At 38.7% G+C, this 24,161-nt stretch overlaps 1 protein-coding gene across 7 annotated transcripts in view; it reads right to left on the bottom strand.

Moving 5' to 3' along the window:
• The window catches only part of AP3B1 (adaptor related protein complex 3 subunit beta 1), a 167,849-nt gene that overhangs the window by 57,650 nt on the left and 86,038 nt on the right, over nucleotides 1-24,161 (bottom strand). For all 7 annotated transcript variants that reach the window (XM_044446339.1, XM_044446337.1, XM_044446338.1 and 4 more), the window contains exons 19-22: nucleotides 22,870-23,020; nucleotides 20,597-20,765; nucleotides 4,735-4,807; nucleotides 3,069-3,175 (exon numbers count right to left, since the gene is read on the bottom strand). In XM_044446339.1, the coding sequence (XP_044302274.1) occupies nucleotides 3,069-3,175; nucleotides 4,735-4,807; nucleotides 20,597-20,765; nucleotides 22,870-23,020 (500 nt within the window). The remainder of the gene's footprint in view (nucleotides 1-3,068; nucleotides 3,176-4,734; nucleotides 4,808-20,596; nucleotides 20,766-22,869; nucleotides 23,021-24,161) is intronic.

Genomic DNA, 24,161 nt, shown 5'->3' with positions numbered 1-24,161 from the left:
CTTTTCTGTGGCACCATTCCAAAGAGATTAGTTCAGCTCCTTCACTGCTTGCCTTTTACATATGCTTTAACAAGTAGTATGGTGTGATTAAGCCCCCTTGTTCCTCTACTGTCCTGCTTTCAAGATTTTAAGGTTATGTTTTAGGTTTACTTATTTGGAGGAGTTTTAAATTTTATACTATATACTTCTTTGGGTCTGAAACTGATTGAAAAGCAGGTTAGAAATATTTTAATAGATAAATGATATCTCTGCCTTGAGAGATGGTGGCATCTCCTTCAATAGGGGTATTTAAGAAAGGGATGTACACTTTTCTATTGGCATGCTGCAGATGCAAGGTTCCTGCACTGAACAAGGAAAGAGAAACTCAAAGTCTTTGATTCTTTGTCTCTCCAGCAAGCTCCTGAACAGTGTAATTCGTGGGTTCAGCTCCCCTCTTACACAATCAGGCAAGTGTTAAAAGGCTGCTTATCTTCCTTTCTTTTAGAATGGAAATAAAATATGAAAGTATGAAAAGTTTTAAAATTAATTCTAAGGAATACTTGCCAGTTACTATATAATTCCAATTTCAAATTAGGAGTGACTGGCATATCAGCTCTCTGGCTGCATTAATGCAGTGTACTTTACACAGGCTCCAATAGGGTACATTTTATCTTCTATACTAACTGAACATTAGCTCTTAGCACTCTTATTACAGTCCCCATCACATATGGTGTAAACAAGATATATTACATTGGTGTGGCAGGTCAATACTATGGACTTGTATGGGTAAAACTGCCTTACTATTCATGGCCAAAAAATACTCAGCAAACAAATCTCAAAGCTAAATAAGATTAATACAAACCATTAGATAAATGATGTATCCACAATGGCCCTGGTTGCCCCCAAACAAGTTGCTTTCTCATCTACTTTTACTGTATCCATTTAGGTTTGTCTGGCAATTGTATCCTGTCTTGGTAAAGTCTGTCTCACATATGGGTAATATTGAGAGTTTGTATTTGAATCTCAGGCACATATTAGGTTAAAGTGTGTGTGTGTGTGTAAATGTGTGGAGAGAGGTGGAGAGGGAGGGAGGGAGAAGTATAACCTTTATGTAGTAGCCTATCATTTTCACCTACTATTTTTAAACAGACTCATTAAAATTGAAAGGGAAGGAAAAACTGGCAGGTGATTAATGCCTCTTTTCTGTAAGGGAGTGGTCCCGGGGTGCCTGAAAAGCACCTGAAAAAACCTTCCCTGGACTCTGAAGATCTCAGCAACTTAGGCCAGTGGCAAATAATTCTTTCTCAGGCAAGGTCTTTGAGTGGGAAGTCACCAAACAGCTCCACATGTTCTTGGATGAAACTGATTATCTATTTCTGTTGGGATTCAGAGAGAGTTCTGGTGCACAAACAGCTTTGGTTGCCCTAAATGATGACCTATGGCAGGCAGGGAGGGATAAAGTGTATGACCCTACTGATTCTCCTTGTTTCTTAGAAGCTTTCACTACCATTGATCATAGCATCCTTCCAGGGCAATTGTCTAAACTGGAAGATCTGCACTACAGTAGCTTCCCTCCAATATGGCTCATATTGCTCAGTCTCATGGATTCTCTAGTATGAGGTTCCACCATTTTTGTCTCCTGTGCTATTTATTTCCTACGTGAAAGCACTGAATGGAATAATCAGGAGCTTTGGGGTATGCTGTCATCAGTATGTTGATGATACACAGTTCTGAGTCTGGCTGCAACAATTAGCTGGATGAAGAGTAACGTACTAAATCTCAATTTGACAAGACCAAAGTGATGTTAATGGGTGGTTCCTCTACCTGCACTGAGGTTGCACAGCCTGTTCTGGATGTAGTTGCACTCCCCTCAAAGGACCAAGTTCATTGACCTGGAGCCATCTTTGTCAATAGAAGCTCAGGTGGTCTTAGTGGCATGGAATCCCTTCTACTAGCTTTGGTTGGTAGCACAGGTATACCCCTATCTGGGTTGGGACAAATTATCTTGAGTAGTATATGCTTTAGTAAATTCCAGGCTGGATTACAGGTTAGATTACTGCAATGTACTCTCTGGAGGGCTGCCTCTGAAGTCAGTTTGGAAACTGCAGCTAATGCAAAATGTGATGGCCAGAAGGTCAGAGTACACAACATCCATTCTGCCCTGCTTGCATTGGCTGCCTATGCATTTCTGAGCTCAGTTCAAGGCATTTCAGGATTGCAGAACCTGATGAAGCACCACAAGCAGTATGAACTTACCTGTACATTGCAATCAGCATCTGCAGTCCTCTTCAAAGTGCTTGCTCCAAGGGATATTTCAAGAATAGCACCAAAGGATAGAATATTTTCAGTGGTGTCCTCCCCCACTGCCCTGTGACATGTTCTCCCATATGCGGTCTGCTTGTTGCCAATACTACCATCTTTTAGTGCCAGGTCCAGACTTTATTTTAGTACACAGACACTCCAGAAGAATGATTAACAGTTCTGTTCTCAAAATGAGGTGGTTCAAGAATACCTTTCCTAAGAAGCTAATACAGCTCTGTGCTACTAATTTACACAATTAGAACATTTGCCCAGAATTCATAAATGGTCAAGATAAGGAAGGATATCAGTGCCCAAAGGTTAGCTAAGTGATTAGCAAAAGAGCTATATTTATTCTACAAACATTATCATATACGCACAGACTTTAAAAAATCATACATAATATACTGTTCCCAGAGAGGTTCACCTGGCGCTGACTTTATATTCCTTTCGGTGCTGGGTAAAAATCTTCTTATTTACCCATTATTTTAAGGATTAAGGAATTTTAACTGGTTTCAATATTTACAGTCGCATTTTATTTTTTGTTGGTATTATGTATGTTGTTTATTTATTGTTCTAATTATTGTAAGCTGTCTTGGGATGTAGGATGGGGTAGAAATATTTTAAACAAACAAACAAACAAACAAACAAACAAATAAATAAATGTCTTTCATCCATGTTTAGAAAGAAGGTTTGAATAGCCTGTAGGCTAATTTTGAATCAAGATGCAAGTGCACTTTAAAAAACAAATGAGCTAGAAAGATGAAGTAGTCCATGAAAGAATCACTTACGTTAATGACCGAAGAACTTGATAAACTTAAACCTTGTAGATCAGCAGTTAAAGTGGGAGAGAGAACAGTTGGCTTAGGGAGTGCTGTTGGAGCTGATACAGGATTGACTGTAGAAAACAAACAGAACAGTTAAGCACTGTGATATTGTGGTTCTGTAATATCTCACATTCAAACATTTCAAAACTAAGATTCATAGAATAGTATGGTCAGAATGGGTCAGGAAGGGTTGAAGCTCCTGCTGGTGCAGGACACGAAGTAACAGCATCTCATTCAGATGACTGTCCTGTTTCACCTTGAATGTCACTAATGTGGGAGAGCCCACAACCTCTCTTGGCAACTGGTCCCACTGTCATATTCCTCTGACTTTAATTGTTCTACTGAATACTTTCCACTGTATAACAAAATAAGGAGCAAAATGCTTCATAACGTGGAAACAAGATTTCCCAATTGAAAGTAAACTAAGGGACATTGATGTTCATATATTATTTGACTATTTTTTCAAGGTTAGGGTTTTGTTGCACGACTACAGAAGAAAACTATTTTTAGAAATTGAGACAAAATATATGTTGAGAGTTTAGAACTGGAATTATCAGATATTTTCAAAATATACAGCATGCATTCATACATTGTCCTTACTGGCAGGAGAACGCCCTGAGTGGTATTCCACTTAGGGAACACTTCTGGTAGCAGAAGGTAGGCAGGTGACCCTGCAATCTTTCAAGCCTCTGAAAATCTGCTTCAAAAGATTGGAACACTGTGGGAGATTGTTCTGTAAGACGGAGGCTAGCAAATGTCTTTTTTTAATCAACAGTGTTTTCTGTAAGCTAAGCTTGTATCAAACCCATAGTTTTAAGAATAGCATCCCTACTTTTGAAGCTGTTCAAATTCTGCTTATATTTGTAACTAGTAATATTTCCATACTCCCAATCAGAAAGGGATTTACAATTATTTTTTTTTAAACTCAACTGCCCCTCTCAAAACCCTCCAAATCTTTCTGAATGTTTTTCAGCTATATTGGACACTATTCAATATGGTATGGGGGTTCTGATCATGTTGGTTCAGTAGCACTACATAAAGAAACCATGGAAATGAGTAGAAACACTTGTTTCCAGATAGGGATAGGTCAAAAGCACTCTCTTCTTTCAGCTCCAGTGACCTACCTTGCTCTTTACACTAATTCTGGGTTGCTTTACCAGCCATTAACTTCCCATTGAACTAGCTATGGGTCCCACTACTGCATGAAAAGCTTAAGTTACTTCCTTATGTATTAAATTACTACTTGCCTTATTAATCTATTCATTTTTAAAAACATATAAATGACATATATGTTAAATATAATGTAACAAATATATGTACAATACACACAAGTATTATATATTACATATATAATATATAAAAGTTTTACAACGAGCACATGACTATGTTTGATCAAAATTGAAAGCTTTTAAACAATTTTTCAGAGATTCAATTAAATTATCTAGGCTCTTTAAAAATCTTATTCTTTTGTACAATTTGATACATACATTACATAAAATGCATGCACATATTCAACTATACATAAATGAGACAAACAGTAATACTTTAAGCTTTTCATAATTTGATTATTTAATTAACTTTCAGGGTCATAGAATTAGCATGAGAAGGGGCAACTATCTGAAGTACTTACAGTCATCCAGATCTAAGAGTGACACTTCTTGCTTAACAGGAGCTCTTTTTTCTTGTGAAGTTTTCTCTTCTTTCTGCCAAAAGGATATACATATTTGAGGCTTTTTACTATTGAGGGAAAATTAATCCTACAAACCTTTTCAACACTGCTGCATCTGCCTTGAACAACCAGCACAATGGTTTTTTATCATCTTGTCAGTGTCCTGCTCTAGGAATTAGTTGTTATGATCTTACTAAATTTTAATTTTCAAAAGTATTTTTGATGGCCTTGATACTGTGCACTGCTTTTCACACTGGCATTTAGCAGCCTCTTCTTTCCTACCATCTTGAGGCACTGAGTCAACATCAGGCTTTCTTTGGCAGCTACAGGGATTCTACCAGGTACTTTCAAAGTACAGAGTACAACGCTTTTCATCACTAGCTGGTATGGCAAATGGTCATGGGAGACAAACGGCTATGATGGCAAATAGCCAATCCAAAATATCTGGATGGATCGGTCCACTTCTTTTCTGTTTGGACATGTGAACAAATCCACTGGGAATTAATCCCAGATACAAACAGGGATAAAGCTTGGATATATTTTGTATTTAAGTCTTTTGAGATTCCTCATTAATCGAGCATTTAACATTTCAGAGTTACTGAGAGACAAGATAAACAAAGCACTTTACTGTTAACTCAGATTCCATCAACTTAGACTTGGAGCTGGAATTTTTTGTCCCACCATGCATCACTTTACACTTGCTTACACTGAACTGCATTTAACATTTTTAATTTACATATAACAATGCCAATTTCCCCCATTTTATTTTAACCAAAGTAAACAGTGACCACTTCAGTGTTTACTCCTAATTCCGCATTATTTATGAACAAGTGGTAAAGCATTTGTCCCAATATAGATCCCTGTGGGATTCCACTGTGTACTTCCTTCAGTTGGGATAATTTACCATTTATTCTTATTTCTGCTTTCTGTCCTTTAATTGGTTACTGATCCATAGGAATGTCTGTCCTTTTATTCCATGACTGCTAAGTTTGCTTGAGTGCCTTTGGTGAGGGGTTTGCAAATAGAATTTTAGTAGTCCAAGTATGTGTTGAATCACTCCTATCCTATCCACACTCTCAAAGAACATTAAAAGGTTAGTCTGACAGGACTTACCTTTGCAGAAGCCATGGTTATTCTTTCTCAGCAAGGCTTCTCTTTCTATATGATTACTAATTTTGTCTTTAATAATGCTTTCAACTAAATCATGCAGAACAAATGTTAAGCTGGTTTGCCTGTAGTTTCCTGGATTCCCTGGATCACTTTTAAAAAATGGTATTACATTGGCCTTTCTCCAGCCCTGTGCTACAAAGGCTGATCTCAGGGAAATGTTACATTTTTTGTTAGAAAATCAGCAATATCATATTTGAGTTCTTTAAGAATTATAGGATGGATACCATTTTAGAAAACTACATCTTTGTTACCACTGTTGGCCTAGTTTTCTAGACACAAGTATCTGACGTATAACTTCTGTACTGAAGATAGATGAAAATAATCCAGCTTCTTTGCAATCTCGTTTAGTATTTGCTTAACTCCATTATTCTCAAGTGGTTCTACTGCCTAACTAGAGGGCAGTAGGTTTCTTACAAGAGGTTTCTTGCCTCTAATATATTTAAATAATTCTTTAATTTTGATCTTGATGTTGTTAGCAATATGCTTTTCAGAATGCTTTTTTGCATCTCTTACTATCTGTTTGCACCTCCTTTACACAAGCTTGTACTTCCTTTTGTTTTCCTATTTTGGGCAAGAGTTCCATTTTCTGAAGGAAATCTACTATTCTCCAATAGCTTCTTTGACTATTGGTGGCCCCTTGGACTTGTTGCTAACTTTCCTAGCCTGTGATATACAGTATGTGTATATAATTAATATCAATATTGTTTGTATACCAAGCACCACAAGGGCAGGATCCCAAGACCTGGGATGTGGTGAGTAAGGTAGAGGAGGTGTTCAGGAGTATCAATCAGCAAACACATATAAAGAATACAACTTTTCCCCATAGAGAACAGATATGGTCACAAAACAGACAGTAACAGTTTCAGTCATCAACAGTAATCAAGTACCCATTAAGTAATTTGCATAACTCTGAGAAACAATGGGAACCTTCCCATCCCCACAGAAGCAAGTACAGAGTGAAAGAGAATTAAAAAAACAGGAAATTAGAAAATGGAAGCGGGAAAGCTCTGAATGCAGACCTGCCTGTAATGTGGAACACTTGCACCCTTCCTGTCCATGTAAGGAACTTCTGTAACAGACAAGTAGCAAACTTGGACTTCCTTCCTTCCTTTCTATTGGCTTCTCTTTATCTTTAAGACTATTAGGCAGGAGGCGTATCACCTCTTTGGAAATATAGAGTAAGACTGGGATGTTACAAGAATATTTGCTACCTGGATAATGTTAGGTTAAAAACTTGTACCACCTCTATATTTTCATTTGAATATACTTTATTGTCTAAATGTTGTGTGTGTGTGAATGCAAGGCTAGAGTGTATTCCCTTCTGACAGCACATGTTAAATGCCAACAAAAGAACCCAATCCTCAGAAAGTACTCAGAGGGCAATCACTTCCTTCTGAGGTATATTTTCCGATTATCCTGCCTGGCATAACAGATACACATTCTAGATATGCCTCTCTTATTATGGTTTTAAGTAACCTTCAAGCATTTTGAAGGGATTTTACTCTATGGACTCCTCCTTGTCACCAGATCCCTCATTTTAAAGAATTTTCCTTTTCTGAAGTCCATTATGACTTCCTCGGTAATTTTCCATTTGCCATTAAATCTGATAGCATTGCATTAACTATTTCCAATTGTTTCAAGAGCAAGAGCAAAGAAAATGAGGTTACAGTATGTTACAGATTAAAGAGAAATCATGAGGGGAAGAGACACTGAGAATGCTAGAACCAATAATCAAAAAGAACCTGCTGAGTTACCGCAAAGTGGTTGAAGAACGGAGGGAATGGGTGGGAGTTTCTCTGATGTATCTTTCTGCTTTAGTAGGGAAGGGGTTCCCAAAATTCTCTCACCTGCACCTTATCCCCAGTAACTGGATCCATGCAAGTGCAGGACCTGTATGTGTGAGGCATAGAAATCTCCCACATCTAATACTGGGTTCTGGGTGATACTAAGGTAAAGGTAAAGGTTTCCCCATGACATTAAACCCAGTCATGTCCAATTGGTGCTCATCTCTGTTTCTTAGCTGAGGGAGCCAGCATTTGTCTGCAGTTTCCATAGTCATGTGGCCGGCATGCCTAAACGCCAATATGCACACAATACTGTTACTTCCCACCAAAGTGGTACCTGTTTATCTACTTGCAATTGCATGCTTTCAAACAGCTAGAGCTGGGGCAAAGCAGCGGTAGCTCACCCCAACACACAGATTCGAACTGCCAACATTTCAATTGACAAGACTAGTGGCTCAGCACTTTAAACCACTGTGCCACCTGCGTCTTCTTCTGGGTGATAATACTTATGATTTAATCCAGGGTTGCCACACCTTTGGTTAGTTCCATAACCAACAGTTCCATGGCAGAGTTGTTTAGTACACTGAGAAATTTAACCTCTTTGGACTGGAACATGCATTTAATTCAGTCAATATGGGGATAATTGAAGTCAGGCACTATTACAAACCTTTCTCATTTGGATGCTTCCCTAATTTTGTTCCAACTCAACAGCACCCTGAGTGTTATGGCCTTTGGTACAATAGCTTTTCCCTAGTACTAGTACTAAATTTTGGAGCCTGGTACTGTCATGCACAGCATTTATGTGGAAGATAAACCCTTTCAGGTTCCTAAGTTTGCTCAACAGTATCCTTTCTTTGATGTTCAAAGCAACACCTCCTCCAGTGCACCTTTCCCTATCCATCCTATGCAGTTTATAACCAACAATGACCATAAACCACCAGTTTTCCCATTTTTCTTCATGTCCACTATATCTAGGTTCTCTTAAAACCAGGCATTCCAAGCTGCCAATTTTGGTTTGGAGATTTCTAGCATTTGTATAGAAACACCTATGCACCTTCTCAGATGTCTCTGGCCCACACATCTTAGACTACGGTACATAAGCCTCTTTTGATTTGCTACCATATTTCATCATACACATAGCTTATCATCTAAACATCTACATTTGAGCAATCAAAGTCACTTTCATTTTCATCTTCTAGGAATAAGTCATCTTAAATATGATGTTAGCATCAGCAGTAGTTCTGTTCCGGTTCTAGTGGAACCCATCAACCTTGTACTGGTCTTGTACAGATGTCCACAGGATCCCTCAGGCAGGATGGGTGTAAGACCTTTGTGGTGTATGCAGGCATGCTCCCTCTGGTAAAGGAGGCAGCACATAGCCAGCACTGATAGCCTCCTCTGTCCAATTCCCTTTTAAATCCATCCAGATTCGCAGCCATCACCACTTCCTGAGGCAGCAAAATTCATAGATCAGCTATAAGTTGTGTGAATACTTCCTTTTATCTGTCCTAACCCTCCCACCAATTAGTTTCATGGGATGACCCTGGGTTCAAATGATATGGGAGAGAGAGAGAAATGTCACCCTCTACTTTATCCATACCAGTTTGCTCTCTAGCACACAACACTTTACCAAACAGATAGTCTGCAAATCAGCTTGAGTCAGTCATGGCTGTCTCCCACCTTGTGCAATGGGATTTAATGACAACTGACTTAATGGGTTCAATTGGTTTCAATTGGATTAATTTTAGCTAGATCAGACTCAGAACCAATCCATAGATATCTTTGTCCACTCCACAACATGGAATAGTTAATTATGATTGCATTAATAAAAGTATATTTATTATTTAGAAAGCTTTTATGTTATTTATCCATGTGTGTGTCTCTGTGTTGCATTTGTCTTCCAATGTAGAGATGCCCAAAGCAGGTAACATAACAGTTGATCAACAACAGGAACCAATTCAATCCAGAACAGAGAAAAATCTAAGCAGCAGACATATGAAAAGCCCACTAAAAAAGTAAAAATTTAAGTAACAGCAGTGCCCTGGTTGAGAAGGTTAAAGGCTAATCTCCTTCATGGATCACTGTTCCTTCATGGATCACTGCCTTGTCATGGCAAAGTGGCTTGCGTAGCTCAATGAAGCTATGAGCTATGCCATGCAGGGCCACCCAAGATGGACAGGTCACAGCAGAGAGCTCTGACAAAACGTGATCCACTGGAGAAGTGAATGGCAACCCACTCCAGTATCTTTGCCATGAAAACACCATGGACAGTACCAAAAGGCAAAAAGATATGATGCCGGAAGATGAGCCCCTCAGGTCGGAAGGTGTCCAATATGCTACTGGGGAAGAGCAGAGGGCTAGTACTAGTAGCACCAGAAAGAATGAAGCGACTGGGTCAAAGCCGAAAGGACACTCAGTTGCTGATGTATCTGGTGGTAAAAGGAGAGTCCGATGCTGCAAAGATCTATACTCCATAGGAACCTGGAATGTAAGATTCATGAATCAAGGCAAGCTGGATGTGGTCAAACAAAAGATGACAAGACTGAACATCGACATCTTAGGAATCAGTGAACTAAAATGGACAGGAATGGGCGAATTTAATTCAGATGACCATCAGGTATACTACTGCGGGCAGGAATCCCTCAGAAGAAATGGAGTAGCCTTCATAGTCAATAAAAGAGTAGGAAAAGCAGTACTGGGATACAATCTCCAAAATGACAGAATGATCTCAGTTCAAATCCAAGGCAAACTATTCAACATCACAATAGTCCAAGTCTATGCCCCAACCACTGGTGCTGAAGAGGCTGAAGTTGACCAGTTCTATGAAGGCCTACAGCACCTTCTAGAATTAACTCCAAAAAATGATGTCCTTATCATCATGGGGGATTGGAATGCTAAAGTAGGAAGCCAAAAGATAATTGGAATAACAGGCAAGTTTGGCCCTGGAGTACAAAATGAAGCAGGGCACAAGCTGGTAGAATTTTGTCAAGAGAATACGATGGTCATAGCAAACACTCTTTTCCAACAACCCAAGAGACGACTCTACACATGGACATCAACAGACGGTCAACACAGAAATCAGACTGACTATGTGCTCTGCAGCCAAAGATGGAGAAGCTCTATACAGTCAGTAAAAACTAGACCAGGAGCTGACTGTGGCTCAGATCATGAGCTTCTGGTTGCACAATTTAGGCTTAAGTTGAACAAAGTAGGGAAAAGCACTAGGCCACTCAGGTATGACCTAAATCATATCCCTGATGAATATACAGTAGAGGTGACAAATAGATTTGAGGAATTAGATCTGATAGAGTGCCTGAAGAACTATGGACGGAGGTTTGCAACATTGTACAAGAGGCAGCAACTAAAACTATCCCAAAGAAAAAGAAATGCAGAAAGCAAAATGGCTGTCTGAGGAAGCTTTACAAATAGCTGAGGAAAGAAGGGAAGCGAAAGGCAAGGGAGAAAGAGAAAGATACAAACAACTGAATACAGAATTCCAGAGAACAGCTAGAAGAGATAAGAATGCCTTCTTAAACGAACAGTGCAAAGAAATAGAAGAAAACAATAGAATAAGGAGGACCAGAAATCTCTTCAGGAAAATTGGAGATATGAAGGGAACATTTCATGCAAAGAAGAGCATGATAAAGGACCAAAATGACAGGGACCTAACAGAGGCAGAAGAGATTAAGAAGAGGTGGCAAGATTACACAGAAGAACTATACAAGAAAGAGCTTAACATCCCTGATAACTACGATGGGGTGGTCACTGACCTCGAGCCAGACATCCTGGAATGTGAAGTCAAATGGGCCTTAGGAAGTCTGAGCAACGACAAAGCTAGTGCAGGTGACAGTATTCCAGCTGAGCTGTTCAAAATCCTAAAAGACGATGTAGTAAAAATGCTACACTCAATATGCCAGCAAATTTGGAAAACTCAACAGTGGCCATAGGATTGGAAAAGGTCAGTTTACATTCTGATCCCAAAGAAGGGCAATGCCAAAGAATGTTCAAACTACCGCACCATTGCACTCAATTCACATGCTAGCAAAGTTATGCTCAAAATTCTACAAGCTAGGCTCCAGCAGTATGTGGACCGAGAACTACCAGAAGTACAGGCAGGATTTCGAAGAGGGAGAGGAACTAGAGATCAAATTGCCAACATACGCTGGATCATGGAGAAAGCTAGGGAGTTCCAGAAAAACATCTACTTCTGCTTCATTGACTATGCTAAAGCCTTTGATTGTGTGGATCACAACAAATTGTGGCAAGTTCTTAAAGAGATGGGAGTACCAGACCATCTTATTTGTCTCTTGAGAAACCTATATACAGGTCAAGAAGCAACAGTGAGAACTGGACACGGAACCACTGATTGGTTCAAAATTGAGAAAGGAGTTCGGCAAGGCTGTATACTATTGCCCTGCCTATTTAACTTATATGCAGAGCACATCATGAGAAAGGCGGGGCTAGATGAACCACCAGTTGGAATCAAGATTGCTGGGAGAAATATCAACAACCTCAGATATGCAGATGATACCACTCTCATGGCAGAAAGTGAAGAGGAACTAAAGAGCCTCTTGATGCGGGTGAAGGAGGAGAGCGCAAAAGTTGGCTTGAAACTCAACATGAAGAAAACTAAGATCATGGCATCCAGTCCTCTCATTTCCTGGCAAATAGATGGGGAAGAAATGGAGGTAGTGACAGATTTTATTTTCCTGGCTCCAAGATGTAAGCCGCCCCGAGACTTTGTTGCGATGGGGGCAGCATAAAAAGGTTTTAAATAAATAAATAAGATCACCACAGACGGGGACTGCAGCCAAGAAATTAAAAGACACTTGCTCCTGGGGAGGAAAGCTATGGCAAATCTAGACAGCATACCAAAAAGCAGAGACATCACCCTGCCAACAAAAGTGCGTATAGTTAAGGCTATGGTTTTCCCAGTTGCAATGTATGGCTGTGAAACTGGACCATAAGGAAGGCTGAGCACCGAAGGATTGAGGCCTTTGAACTGTGGTGCTGGAGGAGACTCCTGTGAGTCCCTTGGACCGCAAGGCGATCAAACCGGTCAGTCCTAGAGGAGATCAACCTGACTGCTCTTTAGAAGGCCAGATACTGAAGATGAAACTCAAATACTTTGGTCACCTAATGAGAAGGAAGGACTCCCTGGAGAAGAGTCTAATGCTGGGAACAATAGATGGCAAAAGAAGAAGGGGACGGCAGAGGATGAGGTGGCTAGATGGAGTCACTGAAACAGTTGGTGTGAGCTTGGGTGGACTCCAGGAGATGGTGGAGGACAGGACGGCCTGGAGGAATGTTGTCCATGGGGTTGCAATGGGTCGGACATGACTTCGCGACTAACAAGAACAACAGCCATGGCAGTGAGTTGTACATACTGGGATGGATCCAGAGATGAGTATGAGTAAGCAAAACTACTCTTGCACAAGAGGACTCTATTGATTCCTTCTCCCTTTACCACAACCCCCTGCTCCCTTTAAGTTGTTCATGGAATCTTCTGGAATGGTATGGGAATGGTAGACAGGACAAAGGAAGCTGCAGCAAACTAGGAAATTAGAAGAACATGATAGACTACTTTGTGCAAACAGAAGTATTTTCTCCGAATGTTAAGAACCTTTGGTTCTAAGGTACTGGTTATCAAAACAGGAAAAATCCTCTCACATATTGTCACCAGCCATGCCCCTGAAAGCACAAACTGAAAAGCCTCATCAGATGATTTTACAGTGTGGACAGAAACATATGGCAGGAAGGCCAGCCTTTAGATAATTTGGCCCCAAGCCACAGTGGTTGAAAGGTAATACTGAGGATCTTAAATTGTGCTTTGAAACAGAACAGCAGACAGTGCTGCTGATATGCAGGAAGTCCTTTATAACCCACAATTGGGTTTCCAAACTCCCTGTTAAGGAGAATTTCTTTCTGCACGTGGGAACTGTATTTGCAACATCATAGACTGGCTCCCAAAGCCACTTATTGAATTTAAAATATATAAACTCACACAGATGTCCTCCATTTGCAGACATTTTAATTGACATTATATTTTAAAAATGGATTTTCTTTGCTCTTTTCTTAAAATTACAGTCTACAAACAAAAAGTAAATGTGTTTCCTTCTTAAGGAAGAGAATGCAGCCCAAAGCTGAATACTAAACAAAGAAGTTAAGCCATATCCCCTCAAACATTTCTCCATTTGCAATTCATCTTGATAATAGAGACAGAACCTGGGTAAATGCATATAGGACTTGAAGCAGGAGATTTCTCTTGCTCAATGCATAATTCATGTGCTCCGCCTGCAAAGTGTGTAAAATGAGAATTTCACACCGCAGCATGAGCCATGGAACTGCAGAGAAGAGGCAGATGAAATCATATTTTACTGTGTGAATTCTGTTTCTCATCCTTCCAATATTTATACAAAACCATCATTGACAAACCAAATGCACTGACTGATCACCTACTGTTTTCATTGTGTTACCAGCTGAAAAGAGATCAGGCAGAAAGATAGACAATTTGTTTTTATATATATTTTTAAATAGTGGATCAGGTTTTTAACAGCTGAGTGACCATATTATGCTGTATAGGAGGCCATCAGTAACTGATTTTAAAATCCCACTGCAGAGGAATTTACTCATGCATAATACTCAAATCTGAATTTCATTTTTAACAGTATGCGATTATGTATCTGAACATCTCAGTATTTTATGTTTTTCCAAATACCTTATATTTGAAAGGAATCACTTGCTATGTTTTAGCTGTACACAACAGCGGTTTGAAAGCTGCATTTCTATGTGTTTAATACATTGGAGGTACCAAACTAACCATCAGGGCATATTTTGTAAAAATAAATAAATGATGGGAGCTCTTTAACTAGTCACACCAATACATTTTTATTTTAATGTTTGTTTTGTAGGGCAACCTCAACATTTTTTAATAAATCATGACAGGTTCCATAACACTCCTTTCTTCAAAGGCACTCACATTCATTATACAATATGCTTTTGGACTAGCAGAAGCTTACATGGAAAACAGGAACTTCCATTTTAAGTTGATAGAATACAGAGACTATCAAGATTTAAAATAGTAATGTTGCCTAAAAGCTTTCAATGTATACCACTTATCTAACATTTTTAGATTTATGGCATACTGCCAACTTTTTCACAACAGAATTTTGCAATTCACATGGTGAAGGGTGTGCAAGGTTCAGTATATAATTATATATTTTAGTATGGTAGATTCCAAAGTTACTAAGGTAAACCTATGCCCCCTGAAGTCTTGAAGGAGAATCAGGATTCCCAGATCCAAAGTCAGAGACAGCTCTCAGATAAGACCAACTCTGGCCACTCTCCAAGGTTAAGAAAGCAACCTTGGAAATGGGGAAAAGGGGAGTGGGGAAAATTGCAGAAGTCAGGTATGACGTACTCTGAGCCTCTTCCAGCCTTCCTACCTCTGAGACACTTCAGCTACATGGGCCAAAGAGCCTGTCTGGCAGAATATGAATGGTAATAAGATGAGCCAAAGATTGCCTTCTTCACCTAAAGTGGATGACCATATGGAGTCTGGGGGGTTTACAGTCATCATGACAGGACTGCGCCTTAGGTGCCTAGAGTGCTTAAACCATTTGGTGCATAACAGCAAAATTAAGTCACGTCGATTCACGCAACATGACATCCATATTCAAAACTATGGGTTGAGTGTGGGTTGTCATTACGCTGTAGGTTATGTAAACCCAGCTGAGCTACCAAACAATGGCTACTTAACCACAAGCAACTCAGGAAGAAAGTCTGTGGTTTCCATCCTTGGGCTGTGAATTGTTACAAGTTGTTCATAGTTAAAACCACAGTTCATTAGTGCAGCTGTGTGCACAAAATACAATCACTCATGGTTCCACAACAAATCAGGGTTCCACCTTGAATATAGGAAATCCTGTTGTATGAACCCAGTCAGTGATACGTTTTGGATAACGTATGTGGGTATGATGTTCCATATCCAAGCCCACTTGAGGACTGTTGTGTTGTGTAAACCTGGTGAGGACAGGGTATGCAAGGATTGTTTAACCCATGCTCACCAGTTTTGCATATTACAGCAACTGGCACATGCACCACAGACTCACTTTAGGTACTTATGATGGACTCTCGTGCCCTATTAACAGCACACTGACTCAATAGGAAGCTTCTAGGAAAGTGTTTATATGATTCTGACCTAGCATTACTTCAGAATGAACTGCTCCAGTATTAAAACCATTCTATTCTCAAAGTTAGTAAAGCATACAAAAAACTGCAAGATGCTGTATCTTTTATTTTGGGGAGGTGGGCAGGCCAAAGGACTATTATATTTACACTTATTTGGTTGGATATAAGGCACTCATGACAATCAGGTATCAGGTACAAACAGACTTCTCTCATTCCATTCTTTTCTGCAAAGAACCCTGGTGAATGGGGTGGGCTATGGGGTGGGGGAAGGTCCTTAAAGAAATTAGTCAGAGGGAACTTCTGCTAATGACACTCCCGTAAGGTACTTCTGGTTCATATGCAGGGATCTTCCTAAGGACAGGCTGGACATGCACATGGTAGGCAAGTAATGAGTGAAGCTGGCTGGAGCTGGGGGTCAGACTAGATGGCCCAGGAGACCCCTTCTGACTCACTCTGTTTCTCTGTTTTGATGTTTCTATGTTTCTTTGGTCAGCTGTTTGGTGATACTTGTTTACTGCTGTCTTCATCACCTTCTGGTCCTCTGAGTGGGCATCTGGGGTCCTGGACTTCAACCCTTGGCATACTGCTGACCAGTTGCAGGACAATATTAGTAAACTGTAATCTCTTTTGTAGTAAAGTCTAGTGTTGCTATTCTGTTTGACAGTAGTGGGGTATTTTTAGGAAAATGGAGTTAAGGTGGTGATAGTTGTGGGAAAGTTAAGAATTATACAGCAGTACCAGTGTTTCCCAGCCTAAGGTCTGTTTCTGTTTAAAGACTTGATTAATCTGGGACCAAATTATTTGAAGGACCACTTTCACCCATATCAGTCTGCCCACATCTTAGCAGCAACAAGAGTGACCCCTCTCATTTGCCTACTTGTTAGGCTGGCATCTATACTGCAATGATGGGGCCTTTTCTGCAGTGATCCTATATTCCTGGAATAAGTTGCCAATGCAGGTCTAACATTGCAGGATTTTACGAAAACTTTATGAACTCTTACTATTTATTCTGGCCTACTCTAATTATATGCTACCTGATAGTTCATAGCTGCAGATGTCTGTTGAAAGTTGTTTTATGCTGCTGTTTGATGCTTTTTAGAATATTTGTTGCTGCTGTTCTTTTTGTTGCTTGTATTGTGGTTTTGCTGCTTTTATTGTTACACTGTTTTTCACTGTGTTTTATGTGCTGCCTTTGGAGTGCACCTGCCCTGAAAGGTTACCAAGAAGTATTTTAATTAACTAAACTCAATTAAACATTCAATTAACTAAATGAATAGATAATATACTTTTACATAGGCATAATCTCTACTGAACAGAATGGAACTTATTTTTAAGTAAACATGTATAACATCATGCATGCTTTGCATTAGGCTGCAATTGTGTGCCTACTTACTTGAGAGTAAGTCCTACTAAAATCATAAAGACACAAGGAACAGTTACGTTTTCAAGTATATCATTCATTTGATATACAATTGTTTTGCTTTATCTTATTACATTTATATTTTGCCTTTCTTCAGGTGTTAAAGATTTCCCTATTTTGGACTTAGAAGTTCTACATAAAAATACATATGTGAACATACACGCCACAAGCATAAATGTCATGTAAAAGTTGAGTGCTAGGAGGAAACAGTAAAGGTCCAACTACAATCTGCTAGGCCCAGGGCCCACCAGGACTTTAAAAAACTTCTTAGCCCTGCAGCCACTATAATGAGTCTGAGCCATAGGTACTCTTCTACACGTGGAAGATGTCTTTCACTCAATAAAAGCTATTTTATTATTTATCTCATGGCAGAACATTCTGTAAGAACAGTGAAACTAAAACAAGAATGAATTTACTTGTGCAAGAGCTGACACGAACTCTTGCAGAGTGACCAAGGCTACTGGGCTGTGACCTGCAGAGATCCTATTGCTGTTCTCTTGCTACCCCCTTCCCCAATCCAGGTGAAGCCCCTCTTCTCCCAGTGCTCTCGCCCAATGCTGACAAGATCTGTGAATGCTGAGAAGCAGAGAGACAGCAGCACACTCAGAAGGAGTTGGATGGAGAGGAAAGAGTATGGCAGCGGCAGCAGAAAGGTCTTCAAAATGTCTCTAATAAACTGGCAGGAGAAGCCAACTGAGAGAAAATAAGAAAGAGTGGGCTTGCCAAATAGCTGCTGCATCTTTTTTTCCTCAACAGGTACAATGCTCCCCTTCTAGTCCAGTAGTGGCTGCTTGACAGATGGTGTGTATTTAAACAGAGGCCTTGCATAGAATTCCTCAAAAGATATACAGGTTTTCCTTTCTCCTCCTTAGTACAAGTGCAGTTGAGATCTTCCACTGAGTGGTGAAGAAATCAATCAAAGATTAACAGAGGAAGAGACTGAGGTAAGAAGACAAAGTAACCTCTTTTGTTGTCTGAATAGGTATTTTCCTGGTTCACCAATTTTTAAAATGTCACGTTGGATGCAAATGAGAGCTACTCTAGAAATAAATGGAGGAATCCAAGATGTTAAACTTAGCTGTGATTGGGCATCAGTCTGTATATCTCCCGACAAACTGGGGCAGAAAAGAGAGACATTCCCACTTTTTCTAACTGCAGGTCTGAGTGTGAAACATTTAAGCTTTTCAACATTTAAGCAGGAGTGCTAAAACAGAATGGGCAGAAGGCCAAATCACTCTTCAACAGACCCTCCATGTCAGTGTGCATGGCAACAGTCACTGACTTCATCTCTTTCCCCAATTTTCCTTGCTTTACGCTGAGAGAAATACAAGAAAGAGACTTAGTCAAACACCTACTTTTGCACAAAAAGTATCACCCCGTGAGTAGCGGTGGATATGTGTGTCATGTACAGCCACTTGGCCAGTACTGAGAAGAGAAGGTGGCTCCTATTAACGTCAACAAAATAATATAAATTAACAGTATAAATTAAGTCGCCCTGGCCAAAGAATAAAATAAATAATGTAATTAGGGAAGCTGAAGGCAAAAGTTTTGTAAGCTACAAAACTGCCCATATTAATGGGCAGTTCAAAAGTGCTTTAAATAAATAACATAAATTTAGTAAGGAAGCCCTATTGATTTCTGCAGAACTTCTTTTCAGGTAAAGCACAACTTTACCCTCATCCTCACGTATAGAAATAAGGCTTTTGAAACTGTCTGCAAGGTGCCTTTATGCAGTTTATTCTCACCAATCATGACAGCAGGTGTCTAGTTTTTAACTGGCCATAAAATACAACCTTCAGTATTTGAGAGTCAGCCACAGCTGAGCTTTTATAAGCATGGTTGCAATGCTTATCATTTGACAGTAATTAAGCATACCACAACCTTTCAAAATGACAACTATCATTTCTGTGGTCCACTTATATGTGCCAGATACTCCCCAGCAATGCATGTTTAGCTTCCATCTGTAGTTCTCTTCCCATATACACACATATATGTGTGTGTGTGCCAAAACCTCCCAATTTTTCTTGACCTTGGCAGCCACCAATGATTTGTTGCAATCACTCCTCCCAAAGTTCCTCAGTAGTTATAGAAGATTCAGCAGAATGATCAACCACATCAGGTTCTGCAAATATTCTAAAGCACTTAGGCTAATTTGCATTGCTTCCAAGCAAAGTCCAGCACAAAGTAAATGCATGAATGTGTCCTTTTGCAAATTCTAGAATTGGGGGAGCAGAAAGACTGCTCACATCATGCTCGGATAGGTAGTCCTTCAATCAACAATGGCTTGGTGATTGCATTTAGTCTTCTGATTACAACTGCATTTACAGAATCTTGTGTACTACAGATTATACTGGAATCCTAACTGCTCCAGTTTAGTTTATTTGTCAAAAATGCCTAAATGGGTGCAAAGTGAGGTTTCTAGTGATAGGCGGAGGACGACTAACACCCTATATGTTTAATACTATTTCTTACCATTTATGTATAACCATGCACCCCAAGCACCCTTCATAGATGTTCATCTTTTCAAAGAATCCCAGCCATATATTCCCTTTCCCCTTTGACTCCCCAGCTGAAGACTGAAGAATACAATGCAGGTTTTTGTTCCCTCTGTCCAATCCTACAGCTTCACACTGCCCAAAGCTCCAAGTGATGTCTGTATTTAATTAAATGTATACAGACAACACAAATTTGCAGATTAAATCCAATTTATGTTTGTAAAAGAAAGCGTAAACACCATGATTAATAATTTAAAGTTAATTTAAAGGATGCTAATAACAACATATAAGCAATCAATTTTACTTGATTTTTCCTGACTTCCAAAGAATGTATCAAACATAACTATCTAAGGATGATGGGAATCTAAATCCTAGAATATGAATTTCCAGATAACAGTTATACAATACGTCGTTCAACAGCAACAAGAATAATCTAGTGTTATAATAAGAATTTTTACAACTACATTCTTATCACTTTGCATCCATTTCTGTCCAATGAAAAAGGCTTCTATAATTTTTTTTGTATTTTACAACACATTTTATATAATAGAAATGGAGAAATAGTCCATTAGTGTATTCTACAGTGGTTAATGATTGGCCATAAACAGTCTCCACCTTCTACACTTGCAAAGAAACAGCATATTAATTTTCATTACCTTCAAATTAGGGACTTGCAACTCAAAAATAAAGAATTTGGATATGCAACACATTTTGAGAAGTCCGGCTTCCATAAATCATAAAGCTGAAAATCATCAGAGATGTACCTTGGGAGGAAAAGCTGCATCCACTGTTTTTCTAGCTTCCAAATGGTTTTCAGAGTCAGTTTCTGAGCTGGAGTCTGAAGAACTTTCCTCAATAGAGCTAGATTCTGAGTTTGAAGAAACCAGTGCTTTCTGAACTTTCCTTTTGTTTTCTTCTGCTCCTTCAGAGTCACTAATTATAAAATAGATGTATAAGAAACTCCACAGGAGAATATGCTATCTATAAACTAAACAAAAATGTATTAAGATACATAGGCTTGTCATGTAGTATTAGCAACATTTCCAAAATACTTGGATCTCTGAGGATGTCTTTATGAGAAATCCTAACAATAAATGGTGCATAGTGGTGCTTTGTTCATACATTATGGCTAACTATGGCTCAACTGCTGGGAACTGCTATGCACTTGCATGTTACCCCACCTCCACTCCCCATCGTCTCACATATGTTGATTCTTTCCTCCTTATTCTGGTGCACAGTAGCTACAGTTTGCAGTGATGGTTTGAACTAGTTTCCCATTCTGGTCTCAAGACAAGCTGCAGTTAGAAGTAACTGTAATGTGACTGACTGGGACATCACTACATCATGAATACTGCAAACTAGGATCCAGGGGAAAGAAGTAGTGAATGCAAGGAGATTAGGAGCATGTATCCCCACAGCACATTTCTGGTGATTAAACAAATTTTTGCCCTTGTTAACTGAATGGGGCCTATGAGCATGTGTAATAGACTATCTATACATTTGCTTTTTGATGCTCACTCAACATTTTATAGGTCATATAAACTAAATTATATGACATTGTTTCAGCAGCATAATACACAGACATTTCCGTTACTTTACTGAAAGTAAGCATGTGTACCACACAAAATCATAGTGCTCAATAGGAAGGAGATTTGTCATAAGTGTGGATACTTTTGCTAAGCTTTTAGAGAAATTAAGCACTACATAGTGCTTATATAACTATGAATATCATTTTATCGAACAACTCCACAGGAGAAAGTTGGTATATAAATTAATAAAACAAATGTTTAACAGAACAACAAGTGCAGTTAAATGCTAATCTGTTACAGCCTTCCCAAATAAAGTTCCTTAAAAGGAAATATAACTGTGTGAAATTCTTCCCCAAATTTCATCTCTATCCATACACCACTACTTCATGAGACTTGAAAAGCAGAATTAATTTCAGAAATGATTCACTGTAAACCCACTATTCCTTCCGTAAAATAAAACTGTTTTGGATACAGACAATTACTAACATGAAGATACATTTTTTCAGGGCGAACTTATTGTATTACACTATATTGATAGGTAATCATTGTTTACCTTACCGCTTAAGAGTTTCAGATGTTAACCTAATGAAAAAAATTTAGTGGTAACTAGCTTTTTAACTTTGCAATGATGAAAAGCCTGTATTAATTTAACCTACAGATTTCATTTGTTCTGAACAGGAAAAACAATATAAATCACTTTTAAAATCATTAAATCCTGACTTAAATTAATAAAGTCATAATTAGGGCATTATGCTGTGTTTGTTATGGAAGTGGCAGGGCGAGCTGCTTTAATTACTGTCTGTAATAAAAGGAGCAGAGTGCGTACTGCGCCCCAATCAGCGCTGTCAGCCACGACTGAGCTGAGCTGCAAACTCATCAAGTGAGCTGGCAGGAGGCTACAGAGGAAAAGGGCGATCATGTCTGCAGAGGCCACGTGCTAACAGAAGTGGAAGAAACAGATTCTGACAATCCAAGGTATTAGCCCCAATTACTTAAAATTTTAATGATATTTTAATACATGTTAACTCTGCTGGTAATAGCCAATCTTAAAAAGCCCTAACACTTAAGCAGTTTCTGACTGTCTCCCTTCACAGCCCTTGCTTCCAATGTCTGGATCATAATCCTTTTAATATAACATTATTTAGGGGGAAATCAATTGCCTTTTTTATATAATGGCAGAATATAGAATGATTTAATTTCAGCCCCCAGCAAAATTGCTGTATAAGGTAATTAAGTGTTTCATAAAGCGGCATGATAACTGTTCAGCCTCCCAAGGTTATGCTAATATACTCTGCTCATCACCTAAATATTCAACAAAAGTTAAATATGAAATAAAAAAGAATTATTCAACTTGAATGCAACAGATACAATCTGAAAATATAGAAATGCCTACTATCTTTCCATGATTAATATTGCTATGAAGAACAATGCTGAATGTATTTGTTGCACTAATGATAAAGTGTCAGTGTTCTGATTGGCTACCTGGGATAATCAAAGTACACACATACCTCTCTAAAACAGTGGCCCCTTTTCTTGAGACTCCCTTTCTGGCCTTTGATTTCCTATTACTGTCATCTTCAGCAGAACTCTCACTACTTTCCACACTGCTATCTTCTTGCCCTTCCTTTCTTTCATCTTCTTCACTATCAGATTCACTTTCTAGAATTAAAAAAGACACATTTGTAAACAATTGAATTGAGTTACGTGTAATATTAAGACCACTTGATGTTTCTTTATGCTGGCAAAATTAATGCACTAAAACAGTGAATTCTGCACTAAAACAGTGAAGGCTGAACGCTTAGTTTTTGTTTTTCTTAACTCAATAAAAAATTTTTGTTAAAATTCAGGCACTTACTTCCGGCCTTCATACTGGTATAGGGATGGAGCGGAGAAATCAGACATGACCTCCTGTGTCCTCTACTCTCACTCCTCTGCTCTAACATCTTCAATATTTAAGTATTTAATCTAGTCTTGAACACACATCTAGTGATGACAATTTAATCAGGAATTTAAACAAGTTATTCAGTTTCTAATAGGCTGGAAAGTGTTTCTAATATCTAACTTGAAGGTACACTTTCCCAGTTTCAGTCCATTGCTTCTACTTATAACCCTTAATAATCTTTAGCAATTTTTTCTTGTGTCCTCAGTGTTCAAGGGAGTAGTCCAGCTGGATTTAAATCATGTCCTTTCTATATCTATTTGTATGGGTCACTATACTTAAAAACTGGTACTTCATTAAATTCAAATGCTGGATTTGAAGATCCAGATTTACAAAAAGGTAAAATGAATAGTTAAGAAAATCTTATATGGTATTATAGGTTTCAAATTGTTCCACTACAGATTTAAACTGGAATGTCCAATTTCCTATTCTGTGTGTTTTAGGAAAATATTACTTTTCTGTCGTTCACCACAAGAAGGTAATTTCAAATGCAACATGACTTGTATAACAACTAGAATAAAAGTTTTAAGAAGAATAAATGCAAGTACAACCCAGATAAGTAATAATTTCTAAAACAGTGTAGACTAGTGACACATACATCCAGAGTCCTAAAATATTAAGAGCATTTTGTTTTTGCAATAATTTACATTTTAAAAAGCATTTCTCATTATTCATAACTAACTCTAAGGCAATGTTATCTTTCCATTTTTACTGAAGCCCAACATAGCAATGGGCTTCAGACATGGAGATCTTCCAAGCTAAACTGGGGAAAATTCATATGTAACTATAGTGTGAGGTCTCCACTGTGAGCAAGCTGTTTTAAACATCAAAGGCACTGCTTGAATATTATAGTATAAAGTA

This window comes from Varanus komodoensis, unplaced genomic scaffold (genome assembly GCF_004798865.1).
Source record: "Varanus komodoensis strain SLA01 unplaced genomic scaffold, ASM479886v1 scaffold5, whole genome shotgun sequence".
Lineage (NCBI taxonomy): Eukaryota > Metazoa > Chordata > Lepidosauria > Squamata > Varanidae > Varanus > Varanus komodoensis.
The sequence above is the reverse complement of the archived record's forward strand: the minus strand, read 5'-3'. Positions and strand labels throughout refer to the sequence as shown.